Source organism: Myotis lucifugus, unplaced genomic scaffold, assembly GCF_000147115.1.
Source record: "Myotis lucifugus unplaced genomic scaffold, Myoluc2.0 scaffold_719, whole genome shotgun sequence".
Classification (NCBI taxonomy): Eukaryota; Metazoa; Chordata; class Mammalia; order Chiroptera; family Vespertilionidae; genus Myotis; species Myotis lucifugus.
Window position 1 is genome coordinate 113,042 of NW_005871767.1, and position 15,378 is coordinate 128,419.

Genomic DNA, 15,378 nt, shown 5'->3' on the forward strand with positions numbered 1-15,378 from the left:
GACACTGGTTTGTCACTACCTAGTTCCCTAAAAATTTCCCATTGGTTCATATAAATACCATAATCTTCGAATTTTGACTCTGATTGAGAACTATATCTGTCAATCAATCTCCCATTCTTACTCGTAATTATTGTCTATTATAAGTCTTCCGGAGCAGAGGGTAAGACCCACTGTACACGCCAAGTCTTAGTGGGACCCGGTGGTGATCATCACGAGTTTCTGGGCTGTAACGAAAACTACAAGTCCCAGAATGCATCTCGGTACCGGGCTTGCAAACCAGCTCTCTGCGCGGGGGTTCCAGTATGCTTTGAATGTGAGAGTCAGGTGATGTTAAGGATTCCTAGGGAGCGGCATTGTTTCCCACCCATATTCCTTTATAAAGTCACACCACCATGCCTTTGCTATGTTGTGCCCTTTCCTAAGAGTACCTTCCCTTTTCACGTCCTGTCTGGATGAGGCTAACTACATGACTCTTCAAATTTAGCATATCATGATCTTTTTGAGTACCTAGTGAAATTCAGCTGATCCTCTGCCCATAAAAAGACAAGTTAAGAAAAGAAGTAATTTGATTCCTCTGGGCACAGATGGGCCAGAGAGAAACTGCGGAGGAGTCCAAAGAGTGCTGAAGCAACCCAGTAAGGAGTCAGGAACAGGTTTCTGCCTTGACCAGAGTAGCAGAAACCTGGAAACACCCAGTTAGGGTGTTTCCCTGGAGCTAAATAAATACTATGTGGCAGCTGTAAAAAAGATAAGGAAGTCTCATGTATTGACATGTAAACAATTTGAAATATACTGAGAAAAAAAGCAAGGTACAAAACTGCATGTAAAGGACACCGACATTCATGAAAAATATGTACACATGGAACGTTTCTGAAAAAATACACAAACTGATCAGTTGAATTTTTATGCTATTTGAATGGTGGTCCTACACATGTATTACTTTTTCCATTCAAAATCCCTTATCTTCTAAGAACACCAGCTCTGTAATTGGCCATATCAGGGTTAGAACCTGGGCCTGTTTATTTGCTGGGTGACCAAGGGACTTCATTCCCCTGAAACTCAGTTTCTTCGTCTGTAAAATGGGGAAGGTCACCATTCATGCATCATAAAGTAGTAAGAATTAAATGCACATTACAACCATTTAGAACAGGCCCGGGTGCAGTGTAAGCACCTGCTAGATCACACCTATTATCATTATCATTGTGCTTACTGACAACAAGATTATGCCAAGTTTGAAGAGTCAAGGCCAAGGGCATGAGCTCTGGAGCCAGGCTACTACTTCCTCGGTGGTGACCTTGGGTTAGCTACTTCCTCTCTCTGGGCCTGTTTACTGACACATAAAAAGGGGGAGGACAGGAGTGCTGACTGACCCCCGAGGGGTTAGGAGACCTGGGCCACAGGAAAAGGAATGCAGCTCCCCCTCTGGGGTACTTCCTACATGCTGGGCTGAGAGGTGGTTTCCAGATCCCAGCTGCTGCTATGGTTACTAGTTATTACAATCAATGTGAGATGAGGGACATTGACCACAGGGACAGTCAGACAAAGAAGGGGACCAAGACAGACCACCTCCCCAAGAAGGAACAGACACACTCTAAATTGTAATAAAAAATCCAACCCTTCAATATCTCCCATCCCCTCCCTCCCTCCCTCCCTTCTTACGCTGGGTCAAGTCAATGAGATTCCCACAGAGGCCAGGGCTTCAGTGGCCCAGGTGGGATAGAGGGTGGGGTCCCCATACATGGTGTCCATGAAGTCCCGCACAAACTCAGGAAAGCGTTTCTCCATGATGCTGGCTCGCAGGGCGCCCATCAGCTGCAGCTATGGGGTGGAAGTGTCAGTGTCAGCCACCTGCACCCAGGAGACCCCACTCCCACCCCTGGCTTGTCCACCCAGACCATGGGCCCACCTGGTAGGCGATGTTGTGAACAGTGAGGTGGTGCAGGGCTGCAGTGTTGTCGCTGTGTAGCAGTGCATGCAGGAAGGCACGGCTGTGCCTGGGGACAGGAAGTCAAGGCTGAGCAGTGTAGGGTCCTGCACCCCTCCACTCCTTCCCCCAGCCTCCAGCCCCATCCTTCCCTACTTCTGGCAAGTGGGACAGGCACACTTAGGGTCTATGGGGCGGAAGTCCTTCTGGAACTGCTTCTTCTTCAGCTGCAGGTTCCCCGTAGGCACCAGGGCAGAGCCAAAGCGCTGAGGGAGGAAAGGGGTGGGGAAGGCAGGTCAACCACCAGGTCTTCACCTTTTCTGGCCCCACCCCAACCTTGGCCCATCAAGAGGCCCTCCCCAGCTACCCACTGCCCAAGGCCTCACCGCTGTCCTCGTGGGGAAAACGCAGTCGAACATGTCGCATCCAAGAGCCACGCAGACCACCAGATCAGTGGCATAGCTGGGGGTGGGGCCATGGGGGGCGGAGGGGAGCAGAGAATCTCTCAAGCCCTGGTCATACAACCAGACCCCCTTCCGGACCCTCAGACTCTCCTAGACTGGGACCTTCACAACAGTCCCCAGCAGAGGGTCATGTCCTTAGTCCCCTCCCAGGCAGGGCTGTATCCTTTCCCCAACACACGGGGGGAGGAGGGGTTAGAGGGCTGCCAGAAATCCGCAATCCCACACGTACAGCTGTTTCCCTGCTTTTGGACATACCCAACCCCCATCAGGTATCGGGGCTTGTCCTTAGGCAGCCTTGAAGTGCTCAGTGCCACCATCCTCCAGAACTGGTCCTTGCTCTCACCCCCGCTCAGTCCCCCGATGGCAAAGCCAGGCACGTCCCTCTTGGTCATCTCTAGGGGTACAGGGTAAGGTGAGGGGCAATCAGGCAAAAGGGAATGCTGCTCCTCCTCTTCTCCCTCCTCCCCCTCTTCCTCTCTGCCCCCATTTCTTCTTCCCCTTCATCTCTTTGGCCACAGCCTCGGCTTTAGGCCTCAGTCACTCTTTCTCTAGGCAACTACTCCAGCTTCCTCATGGGCCTCTGCTTCCTGTCTACCAGTTTTCCTTGGTTCCCCATTGGTTCCTGTCACTCTCCCACTCAACATCCCTCCGTGACTTCCTAGCATCTCAGTGAATCAATTAATGAATGCTGTAGGTTCTAGAGCTCAAGGCCTGGTCCAAATCCCAGCTCCGTAATATCCAAACTGTCTAGCTTTGGGTAAGTGACTTAAGAGCTCTCTGCCTTAGTTTTCCCTTCTGCAACCTCAGGAACCGGTAGTTCCCACCTTATAGGATGGTTATGAAAACTCAATGGGTTGCCCAGCCTCGACCCATAAACCAGGAAGTCACAGTGCAATTCCCTATCAGGGCACATGTCCAAGTTGCAGACTTGATCGCCGGTAGGTGTGCTGGAGGCAGCTGATCAATGATTCTCTCATCATAATTTATGTTTCTATCTCTCTCTCCCTCTTCCTTGCTCTCTGAAATCAAAAATATTTAAAAAAAGAAAAACTCAATGGGCCACCCTAGCCAGTCAGTTTTGCTAAGTGGTTAGAACACCGGCCTCCACACCAAAGGGTCGCAGGTTCCATTCCCGGTCAAGGGCACGTACCGAGACTGCAGGTTTGATCCCAGCCCTGGTCCAGGGCATGCAGGAGACAATCAATTGATGTGTCTCACATCAATCCCTCTCTCTCCCCGCTTCCCTCCCTTAATGGAAAAAACATCCTCAGGTGAGGATTAACAACAAAAAATCCTCAGCGGGTCACCCATGAGCAGCACTTGGCATAGTGGAAGGTGAACACCCAAAAATTGATGGCTATTGGAATTGCTATTATTCTACAAACATTCTACTCCATTCTGCTCTGAGCTTTTGCTTAAGCCGTTCCTTCTGCCTGGAGAACCCTCTCACCCATTAGCCACCACTGCCTGAGCATGCCAGGCCCGTGTGGGGCCCTCAGCGATGTGACAAACCCGGTCCCACTGAACATGGCTCTACCTTCGAGGCAGGCGGCCCGGAGATCTGCGTCCAGCCCACCCTGGATGATAGCAAAGAGATTCTGCTTGTCTTGCCTCCGATGGGCTGCAATGCACCGGTCTAGCCAGCGGATTGATCTGCAACAGGATCAATCAGCCATTTGGGCCTGGTGAAGGACAGGGAGACCACGGCTGCAGGATCAGGAACCCCTCCCCTAATGTGTCCATGCTCACACACACCTGTACATGGCCTCCTCCACGCGTGGCCCCGTCACAGTGCTGCTGACCACGTCATCTAGCTGCATGATGATGTCTGAGCCTGGGGGGAAAGAGAGGAGGGGGGATGAAATACTGTCACTAGGAAAGTGTTATGGTCCAGCCCCAGCGGGTCCAGGGGTTCCCAAAGGTGTGGACAGAGTCGGCGAAGAAGGAATGACACGGAGATAGCATTTAGTTGATCAGCATAGCCAGGTTCTCTCTTATTGTCCTGTTTCATCTGTATTTATACCAGTTGATTTTTTTAAAAAATGTGTTTCATTGATTTTTTTACAGAGAAGAAGGGAGAGGGATAGAGAGTTAGAAACATTGATCAGCTGCCTCCTGCACACTTCCCACTGGGGATGTGCCCACAACCAAGGTATATGCCCTTGACCAGAATCAAACCTGGGACCCTTGAGTCCGCAGGCCGATGCTCTATCCACTGAGCCAAACCGGTTAGGGCTATATACCAGTTGATTTTATAAGCATTCCTCTATAATCACATCAAGGTATGTTTGTTTTGGGTAACCTTCTACAGTTCCTGGTTTCATTTCCATAGTTTCTTATCTGACCTTTGCCAAAAATCCTGTCTCTATTTAGTTCAGTTGATTTTAATCTTGTCTAGGTTAATCTCTGTGTTCCATTATAAGGGCTATTCCCAGATCACTATTCTACTGCTCTTCTGATAAGCTACAAGGAAGTGACTGAAGGAGATTATCCTACCCAGTAAAGGTTACGTCCTCTCAGCCCCGCTGCTTGCCTTCCCTGGGACTGCCCTGTGTTGGTGGGTCTCCAGGGGTATAGGCTTTGGTGCTTTCACTGGTGGGCAGACCCCTGGGATGTGGGCCCGACGAGTCCCAAATGTATTGCCAACAGTCCTTAGTCCTGTTAATCCCTAACCTCCAGGCAGGAAAAATCTCCACCTGGGAACAACCTTTCTCGGGAGGTGGTCCTGTTTAAACACATAGCACTAAGAGGGGAGCAAACATATGCCATATACGCCAGGTCCCTTGAACATAAGCTATGCAGATGTTTCTTTCCTGCAGCGACTGTGTCAAGCAGCAAGGGTGGACTGGCTTCCGGCAAATTCCCCCATTTTTATTTTTTAAATGGCAGCGCGTGTAAATCATTGGCCACCTCTCGGATTGGGTTGTTTAAGACTTGGAAGAGCCCTAACCGATTTGGCTCAGTGGATAGAGCGTCGGCCTGCGGACTCAAGGGTCCCAGGTTCGATTCTGGTCAAGGGCCTGTACCTTGGTTGCGGGCACAGCCCCAGTGGGGAGTGTGCAGGAGGCAGCTGATCGATGTTTCTCTCTCATCGATGTTTCTAACTCTCTATCCCTCTCCCTTCCTCTCTGTAAAAAAATCAATAAAATATATTAAAAAAAAAAAAAAAAGACTCGGAAGAAGACTTGTTTGTGATTTTGCTAACAGGTCAGTCCGAGGCTTAACCCTATAGTGGCTCTCCACAGGAAAGCCCCAACCTGTTGGAGGAAAACTGGACACCAAAAGTCCCTCCTTGGGTCTTGCAACTCCCACTTAATACCCCAACCTGTTTATACAGCAGCTATAGGGAGCTTCCAACATGCCTTATCTTTCTTGCCTCACCCAGCTAAACCCAGCCCTCCCCAGCTAACCCCTTCCCTGGAATATAGAGTAAAATCCCACTTCTGCAAACTTACCCTTCAAGAACAAAACCCTGTGCAAAGTGATGTATGGCAACAACAACAAGATGGGAACCCGTGTCCATCAGCAGGGACCTGGTTAATAAACCACGGTCCAGCCCTTAACAAAGGGCAAGCACCCACCGCTCCCACCATTCAAAATCCAGACACTCTCAAAATCAAAGACTTTTTCTTATGTTTTTGATATACTCTGGTAGCAAAACCCAAGATGGTTATAATCCTTTCAAAAATCCAATGTAGTATAAGGATTCATAAAGTGTTAATCCAATAAAATTGAAGTGTATACCCTATGGTCTAGTAATTGCACTTCTGGATGTATGCTCACAAGAATTAAAAGCAGGGTCTTGAAAAGATAGTTGGGCAGCCATATTCATAGCATTATTCACAAGAGCTAAAAGGTGAAAGCAACCCAAGTGTCCATCGACAGATGAACAGATAAACAAAATGTGATACAGACATACAATGGAATATTATAAAGCCTTGGAAAGGAAATTCCGACACATCCCACAACAACATGGATGAACCTTGAGGATATTATGCTAAGTGAAATAAGCCAGTCACAAAAAGACAAATACTGCATGAGTTCACTATATGCGATCTCTAGAGTAGTCAAATTCTCAGAGTAGTGCCAGAGGCAGGGAGAGAGAAGAATGTGGAGTTATTGTTTAATAGGGACAGAGTCTTGGTTTTGCAAGATGAAAGGAATTCTGGAGCCCTAGCTGGTTTGGCTCAGTGGCTAAGAGCGTCGGCCTGCAGACTGAAGGGTCCCAAGTTCAATTCCGGTCAAGGGCACATGCCCAGGTTGCAGGCTCAATCCCCAGTGTGGGGTGTACAGGAGACAGCTGATCAGTGATTCTCTCTCATTATTGATGTTTCTATCTCTCTCTCCCTCTCCCTTCCTCTCTGAAATCAATAAAATTATTTTTAAAAAAAGAAGGAAAAGAATTCTGGAGTTGGATGGTGTGGATGTTTGCACAACAATGTGAAGGTACTTAACGCCATAGAACTGGACACTTTAAGATGGGCGTTCCAGCCTCGTGGAGGCTGGGCGAAGCAAGGAACAGGCAGCTGTGTGCTCACTGCAGCCACCTCCCATGGCCGCCGGGCGCTGGCCCCGGGCCTGCACCCACCTATTGCGGAACTTGCTTACAGGACTAGTGTGACACTAACGCACAGGCATCATGGGCGCATGTGGATGAGATGAGGGGCTACACTGAGAAGCTCATCGACGGTGGGATGCTGGGAGACACCAACGAACAAGCCATGCCTTTCTCTCGCTCACAGAGAAAGACTTGATCCCGAAGTTGTTTCAAGTCCTGGCCCCTCAGTACCAAGGTCAGAAAAGACTACAGAGAATGCTGCAGATCCCAAATGGGAAGAAGCAGGATCAGGCCGAGATGGCAGTGATCGGGTAGAAAAGGAATTGTCTCCCACCCCTGCCCCTGCCTTGCAGAGACAGCAGCCTTATTCTCCTAAACCAGCTACTTCAACGGCTGTGACAGGACCAAGAAGCAAGCGTCCACAGCTCCCACAGACCTCACACACCAGGGATTTAACTGGAGCCAAATGTTTTGTAGTCCTCATCGGTGCCCATGATCACAGGCCTTTGAATCCCTTAATCTCTAAGAACTAGAGCTAGAAATAGAGTTTAAATGGAGCCTAGAACCCTCTGGGGAGCCAGATAACCCTCTCTTTGCACAATAGATAAAATTCCTTGTATGAAAAGAAATAGTAGTAATTTGTTTTAATTAAAAAAAAATTGAAGTGTCACTCCACAGGGCACTGCCCCAGACCCCACTGAGATGCTGTGTGTGCAATAAGTGGGGCTTGCTGGCCCTGGCCTGGTAGCTCCATTGGTTAGAGTATCATCCCCTGACGCCGAGGTTTCGGGTTCCATCCCCAGTCAGGGCACATACAAGAATCAACCAATGAATGCAGCAACGAGTAGAACAACAAATCATTATTTTTCTCTCTCTCCCTTCCACTCTCTCTAAAAAAATCAATCAGTAAATAAAATACATGGGGCTTCTTATCTTTTTAAAATGTGAAAATTCTTGGCCCCAAGAATTTTAGATTAGGGACTCTTGACTTCTATATTATATGTTAGAAAAGCTCAAGTCTCAGGTATTATTATAGTAAAAAGCACCGTATACTACACTAGCCAAAGATGGGCAACTTGACAATCAATAAGGATTGATCCAATTGCAATGGATTGAGATACATCAAATACATTTAAACCCATGAGTTCATGGTGATTCTAAAAATCTAAACATTGATTTGCCCCTACTAGAGGATGCTAAGTAATCAACCGATGAAAACTGGTAAATAAGGAAAAAGAATGAATCCCAAGTTTCCTACATCAACTGAACTACTTGGTCTCCCAGGAATAGATTAGAGATGGTTCTCTTTACACAAGTAATCTGGATAGTAATTTAGAATGAATGACAAAATTAGAACATCACCATTTTGCAACTCCTAATGACATAATAGACCCAAGCAAGAAGCACGGATCGTTCATGGGAGAGAAGGGAAGACATCAGGCACCACCTAACAGAAATACACATGGTGAAGCTGTCTTTCTTAAAGGAACAATTTGAATTGTTCAAATCTCTAGATCCAAGTACCAACCTACAGAAAATGTAGGTGACAGAAAAAAACTGTTACTCAACACCACAGGGAAGTGACCAGGGCAACACCACAAGGCAAAGAAACCAGTTTCCTGCCCTAGCCGGTTTGGCTCAGTGGATAGAGCATCAGCCTGTGGACTGAAGGGTCCTGGATTCGATTCCAGTCAAGGGCACATGCCCAGGTTGTGGGCTCAAAACCCAATGTGGGGCGTGCAGGAGGCAGCCGATCAATGAGTCTCTCTCATCACTGATGTTTCTATCTCTCTCTCCCTCTCCCTTCCTCTCTGAAATCAATTAAAAAAAAAATTTTTAGAAAGAGGATAAAAGAATATTATGATTAACTTTATGCCAAGAAAGTTGAAATAAAGTTCAAGAAATGGCCAAATTCCTTGAAAAATCCAACTTACCAAATCTGATCCAAGACAAAACACAAAATCTGAATAGCCCTATCAACATGGTAAATTGAATTCACTGTCAAAAACCCACAAAAACAAACAAACAAAAAAAACCCTCCAAGCTCAGGAGGCTTTACAGCAGAATTTTATTAAATATTTAACATAATGGCCATGACGTGATGATTGTTGAAACTGGGTGACAGGTGGATGGTGTTGTATCTGATTTGGCATATACTTAAAAGTTTGCATAATTTCCTTTTTAAATGCAAGAGCCCTAGCCGCTCAGTTGGATAGAGTGTTGCCTAGATACACCTAGGTTGCAGATTCCATCCTGGTTAGGACACACACAAGAATCAACCAGTGAATGCATAAAGAAGTGGAACAACAAATTGATATGGTTTTCTCTCTCTCTCTCTCTCATCAATAAATGAAATTTTAAAATAAAATACATTTTTTAAAAAATGTTAATGTTTTCTTTTTTTGTTGTTAATCCTCATCTGAGGATATTTTTCCATTGATTTTTAGGAAGAGTGGAAGAGAGAGGGAAAGACAGAGAGAAACATTGATGTGATAGAACCACATAGATTGGTTGCCTCCTGCATGAGCCCCATCAGGGCCCGAGCTGGGGAGGAGCCTGCAACCAAGATACATGCCCTTGACCAGAATCGAACCTGGGACCCTTCAGTCTATAGGCTGACGCTCTATTCATTGAACCGAACCAGCTAGGGCTGTATATTTTTGTTTGTTTGTTTTTTGGATTTCAAAGAGAGAAAGGGAGAGGGAGAGAGAGAGACAGAAACATCAATGATGAGAGAGAATCATTGACTGGCTGCCTCCAGCACACCCCCTACTGGGGATCGAGCCCAAAACCTGGGCATGTGCCCTGACTGAGAATCTAACCGTAACCTCCTGGTTCATGGGTCGATGCTCAACCACTGAGCTACAATGGCCAGGCTAAAAAAGTTTTAATGCAAGGTACAGAAAGAATGTACCATAAAGAGCATGCTCTCATAATGAGAAAAAATTAGAAGAGATTTGAACTTGCTTGTATCTGCATAAACTCGGGAAGAATAGTCAAGAAACTAGAAACAGTGGTAGCCTGTGGGAGTAAAGGAGATGGATAGAGGACAGGCGTGGGAAGAGCACTGTTTTCTGTACACATTTTTATATAGAAATGTATATAAGATATATATTTAGATATAGATAGATATAGATATATAGATATAGATATAGATATAGATATAGACAGATATAGATACACACACACACACACTGATTCCAGAGAGGAAGGGAGAGAAACATCAATGATGAGAGACAATCATTGACCGGTTGCCTCCTTCATGCCCCCTACTGGGGATGAGTCTGCAACACAAGCATGTGCTCTTGACTGGAATTGAACCTGGGACCTTCCAGTCTGCAGTCCAATGCTCTATCCACTGAGCCAAACCAGCTAGAGCCAAAATGTATTCTTGTTCAATTTTTTTTTCTTTAAAGAACAAATCAAAACTCGGGAGGCTCTGCAGGACCTGCTCAAGTCACCTCCCTGTCCCCACCTCCCACTCTCCCCTTCCATGCTCCAGCCAGACACATCTCCTTACAGTTCTTCCAACATGCCAACCTTAGTCCTGCCTCAGATCCTTTGCACTTGTTGCATCCTTTGGACATCTAGTTTATTTCTTCTCATCCACAGGTTTTAGACCTAGGGCAGCCCTCCTTGAGCCCACAGACTGAGGCCATGTACTTGGCCTCCATGGTCACAGTCCCAAATTTATATTTACACTAGAGGCCCGGTGCACGGATTCATGCACATTGAAAGGAAATTAATTAGAGGTGGCTGGTGGGGCGGGACTGGGTGATACGGGCAGGACACAACCTGGAACCAACCTCCCGCGGTCCCTCCCCGCCTGTCAGCGCCAGGGCTCAAAGGATGTCTGCAGAGTGAGAGGGGTCCCTTCAGCAGGTGGGGTCCCTCCGGCAGGTAGGGTCCCTTGGCCTGGCCTGCAGGGATCAGGTCAGAACCAGCAGTCCTACATCCCCCAAGGGGTCCCAGAGTGCAAGAGGACACCCTGCAAAGTTGCTGTCGCTAGGCAGCTCTTGCGTTGAGAATCTGCCCCATGGTGGTCAGTGCGTATCATACCTACTGGTCAGAGCCTCTGCCCCCTGGTGGTCATTGCACGTCATAGCTACCAGTCCAACAGGTGAGCTTAAGCTTTTATATATACAGTGGGGCCTTGACTTACGAGTTTAATTTGTTCCGTGACGGAGCTCGTAACTCAAATTACTCGTATGTCAAAGCATAAAGTGAACGAGTGAGACACGTGATGCTGGGCTGATATGGCGTTCGCTGCGCCAACTAGCAGTGGGGTATCTGAAGCTGGCTCGTAACCCGAATTTTAGCTAGCAACTCAAAGCAAAAAATCGGCCGAGAGACGGCTCGTATCTCGAAAAACTCGTTAGTCGGGACACTCATAAGTCAAGGCCCCACTGTATATAGATATGTGCCTTTAAGAAAATTTTAAATAACTCATTTGAAAAAAATACATACACATGGTTCCAAATGTTCAAAGTACTCCAAAATTTTAAAAAGTAAAACAAAGCCCTGGCTCAGTTGGCTGGAGTGTCCTTCTGTACACCAAAAGCTTGGGGGTTTGATCCCCAATGGGGGCACTTCAGAGGGGTAACCCCTCGATGTTTCTCTCAAATAGATGTTTCTCTCTCTCTACCTTCCTCTCTAAAAATCAATAAAAACAAATCCTCAGGTAAGGATTTAAGGGGAAAGATATGTGTGTTTTTTTTTATACAATACATTCTACCTGCAGTTTTTTTCCCCTGATTATGACCTTCTCACTAACGCCTGTCTCCCTGTAGACTAAGTTACATGGGTGAGGTAACACCAGCCTGTGACTATGGTAGGAGCTAAAGGACCTGTGTACCTGGAGGGACCTGACAGCGCCATTTGGTTGGAAGATGGGAAGGTTTGCACTGTTTCCGTAGAAGTCTACAGGATGGAGAAATGCTCATTGTCCTCACCAAGGAATGGGGGGTACTGACGTAGACGGTGGGGGCCTAAAGCCTCCCCAAGCCTCTGTTGTTGCCCCCGTGATTTCAACACATCTTTGCCCAATTAATTTACAGTTTAAGAGTAATAGCAGCAATAAGAGCAATAAAAGAAGCTACATGGCAGGCGCTGTGCAGAGAGATTTACCGACACCCCATCGTGAATCTTGTGAACGATCTGCAGTGGAGTTGGCCCAGCTGCAGCTCAGGGAAGCCACGCAACCTACAGGGACCGCCCGCCTCGCCTCTACCCTGCAAAGGCGGGGGCGGGGCCGCTCCCGCGATCGGCTCACCCAGCGCGTTCTGGATCTCCACGGACCTCTCCGGGCTCAGGAGGGTCTCGTCGCCGTCGTAGGGGGAGCGGAAGCGGACGCCCTCCTCCGTCACCTCGGACAGGGACACCAGGGACACCATCTGGAAGCCGCCGCTGTCCTGGGGGACACCCGCCGCGGGGCAGTCAGTCGGGAGAGGTGCGGGGCGAGATCCGCCTCCAAGGAGCGTCCTCGCACCCCCCGCCCCGACCCCGCCTCACCGTCAGCAGATTGTGGGGCCAGTTCATGAAGCCGTGCAGACCTTGGGCTTTCTGGATCAGCTCCGGGCCCTGGGTTGGGGGGTGCGGGGCGAAGAGTCCGGTAAGGGGTGAGCGCCACGCTGGGAGCTCATCGGGGGAAGGGGGCGGGGGGGGCGGGGATGGCCAAACTGGGTCCCCGCCGCTCCCGCCAGCACAGCACCAGGCCTGGGCCTCCGGGGCGCTTCATGGGCGTTTGTCGGTTGACTTGGAGGCATACCCGTACCCAGGGGGCACCCCAGGGCTCCCCAAGCTCCGCCACCACCCGCACTGGCACAGCCCACCCACCGGCCTCAGACCCAGATGGTAGGTGTTGCCCAGGCAGATCCGGCAGCCCAGCGCGTCCAGCTGCTCCGCAGTGATGCCCTTCATGGTGGCCTGCGTGCCCACGGGCATGAAGACGGGGGTGGCCACCGGCCCGTGCGGCAGCCGCAGCTCGCCTGCCCGGGCCCTGGAGCGGCTGCACTCGGCCACCAGTCGCAAGATCCGCGGAGCTGACTCCAGGGAAGTCGCGTTGGATGCCGCCGCCATCTTGCCTGCCAGAACCACGTGGACAGTGAAACACCCTGGGCCGCGCCATATTGGGCGGCGTCACGTGAGGCGTAAGGCTCGCGGAAGCCCTGGGAGAGCGTCAAGGGGACCATGGCAACGGACACCCTGCCCACGGGTCCTCTCGGGGCGTGAGGTTCGCTCCAACCGCAGCGCTTTGCTGTCTTGTGCCCTGGCCGGCTGGTCAGTTGGTTGGAGCGTCTTCCCTTCCACCAAAAGGTTGCGGATTCCATTCTCGGTCAGGGCACATACCTAGGTTGCGGGTTCAATCCCCGGGGGAGGCAATCGATCATCAATGTTTCTCTCAATCAATAAAATCAATGTTAGTTTATTCCAGTGATGGCGAACCTTTTGAGCTCGGCGTGTCAGCATTTTGAAAAACCGTAACTTAACTCTGGTGCCGTGTCACATATAGAAATTTTTTGATATTTGCAACCATAGTAAAACAAAGACTTATATTTTTGATATTTATTTTATATATTTAAATGCCATTTAACAAAGAAAAATCAACCAAAACAATGAGTTCGCGTGTCACCTCTGACACGCATGTCATAGGTTCGCCATCACTGGTTTATTCAATGAAAGAAGGAATCCCAGATTTACAGAAGGGGAACCTGAGATGCAGAACCTGGCCACATCATTCATTCATTCATTCATTCGATGTACACCCAGGTATACATCCCCATTAGTGCCAGCCTCCATGCTGCACAGGGATAAAAGAGGCTGGGTCACGGATTTATTAAGCACTGGCTGTGTTCTAATAATCCTATATACTAAAAGCCTAATATACAAATTGTTCCACCGGGAATTCAGCCACTCACTATGATGTGCGCTGACCACCAGGGGGCGGCGCAGAACATGGTGGGCATCGGGCTGCTGGCAGCAGGAGGCAGTGGAGCGGGACGGGAGCAGGATGGTGGAGCAGATGAGCAGATGGCACGAGGCCACGGCAGGTGCCAGTGGAGATCCAGACCGCCCTGCAGAGGCCTCCAGCAGCGGTGACGGCGGGGGCAGGGGAGTTCCTGCCCTGCTCCCAAGCTCTGAGGCGGGATGGTGGAGCAGGTAAGGAGGCAGCGCCAGGTCACTCCCGGATCCCAATGCCAGGTGGGGCTGCAAGGCTCCAGGCCAAGCTGGGGCCCAATCCCCACAGGCCACCCTGAAGGACCCCAGCTGTGCACGATTTCTAGTAGCATATAAAATACTGTAGCCTGGCTGGTGTGCTCAGTGGTTGAGCGTCACCCATGCACCAAGAGGGCACTGGTTCAACTCCGCATCAGGGCACATGCCCAGATTTAGACCTCGATCCCCAGTGGGGGGCGGGGGGATGTGCAGGAGGCAACAGATTGATGTTTCTATTTCTGTCTCCCTCTCCCTTCCTCTCTCTCGGAAAAAAACAATAAAAATATATTTTAAAAAAATAAAATACTTCATATAATAATGACTGTTATTGTTTTTGGAAATGGGGCTGATATCTGTCCTGGCCAGCAGAGGGCGCAATTACACCAGATTCGCTCTTGCAAGATCACTGGCCTAACTGGGCTGATCTGAGCAAGAATCCAGGCCTCTAGCACAGTGGTTCTCAACCTTGGCTGCACATTAGAATCACCTGGGAATCTTTTTTAAATCCTGATGCCACATTTGGGAAACACCCACCCAAGAGGCCCACTTTGCTTTTGCCATTGTCAGCAACTGATTTTCCATATTTTCAGTCTGTTGCTCCTAACTCCCCAAATGTAAAAGCCCTTCACCCCAACACTCTATGTTGCATGGCCTGTAACTCATATGCTTTTTAAAACCTCTACGCAGCCCTAGCCGGTTTGGCTCGGTGGATAGAGCATCGGCCTGTGGACTGAAAGGTCCCAGGTTCGATTCTGGTCAAGGGCATGTACCTTGGTTGTGGGCACATCCCCAGTGGTGGGTGTGCAGGAGGCAGCTGATTGATGTTTCTCTCTCATCGATGTTTCTGGCTCTCTATCTCTCTGCCTTCCTCTCTGTAAAAAAAAAAAAAAATCAATAAAATATATTTTAAAAAAATAAAAAATAAATAAAATAAAACTTCTACGCACTGACAATGCCCCAATTTTTATTCCTATCACCTGAACTCTCATGTCCTCTTAATGGATGCCTCCTTGACATCTCCACTGGGTGTCTATAGGCATCCAAACTCTACCTGTCCAAAGCAGGGCTCCTAAAAATAATTCTATATAATAAAAGTGCAATATGCAAATCAACCGAACGGCCGAACAGCAGGACAACCATCCAGACGACCATCCAGAACCATGCTATGACACCCACTAATGCCAGGCCAGCCAGGCGGATGCGTTGTGATTGGTTGG

General features: G+C 48.8%; 1 protein-coding gene across 1 annotated transcript; it reads right to left on the reverse strand.

Annotated features, from left to right (window-relative positions):
- Positions 1-744: 744 nt before the first annotated feature.
- Positions 745-13,040, reverse strand: QTRT1 (queuine tRNA-ribosyltransferase catalytic subunit 1). The gene is made up of 10 exons (XM_006105735.3): positions 12,782-13,040; positions 12,458-12,526; positions 12,219-12,357; positions 4,144-4,222; positions 3,926-4,041; positions 2,644-2,782; positions 2,311-2,386; positions 2,081-2,190; positions 1,907-1,994; positions 745-1,818 (listed from the first exon to the last, which is right to left on the reverse strand). The coding sequence occupies exons 1-10, from the start codon at positions 13,022-13,024 to the stop codon at positions 1,666-1,668; spliced, it is 1,212 nt and encodes a 403-aa protein (XP_006105797.1). The 5' UTR covers positions 13,025-13,040; the 3' UTR covers positions 745-1,665.
- Between the last annotated feature and the right edge of the window lie 2,338 nt (positions 13,041-15,378).

What these genes read in the sequence shown, in the direction of transcription:
- QTRT1 (XM_006105735.3), bottom strand. Translation starts at nt 13,024, where the DNA reads ATGGCGGCGGCATCCAACGCGACTTCCCTGGAGTCAGCTCCGCGGATC. An exon ending in GTGGAGGAGGCCATGTACAG is followed by an intron (nt 4,042 to 4,143) that starts GTGTGTGTGAGC and finishes ATCCTGTTGCAG; the next exon opens with ATCAATCCGCTGGCTAGACC. An exon ending in TTCACAACATCGCCTACCAG is followed by an intron (nt 1,819 to 1,906) that starts GTGGGCCCATGG and finishes TCCACCCCATAG; the next exon opens with CTGCAGCTGATGGGCGCCCT.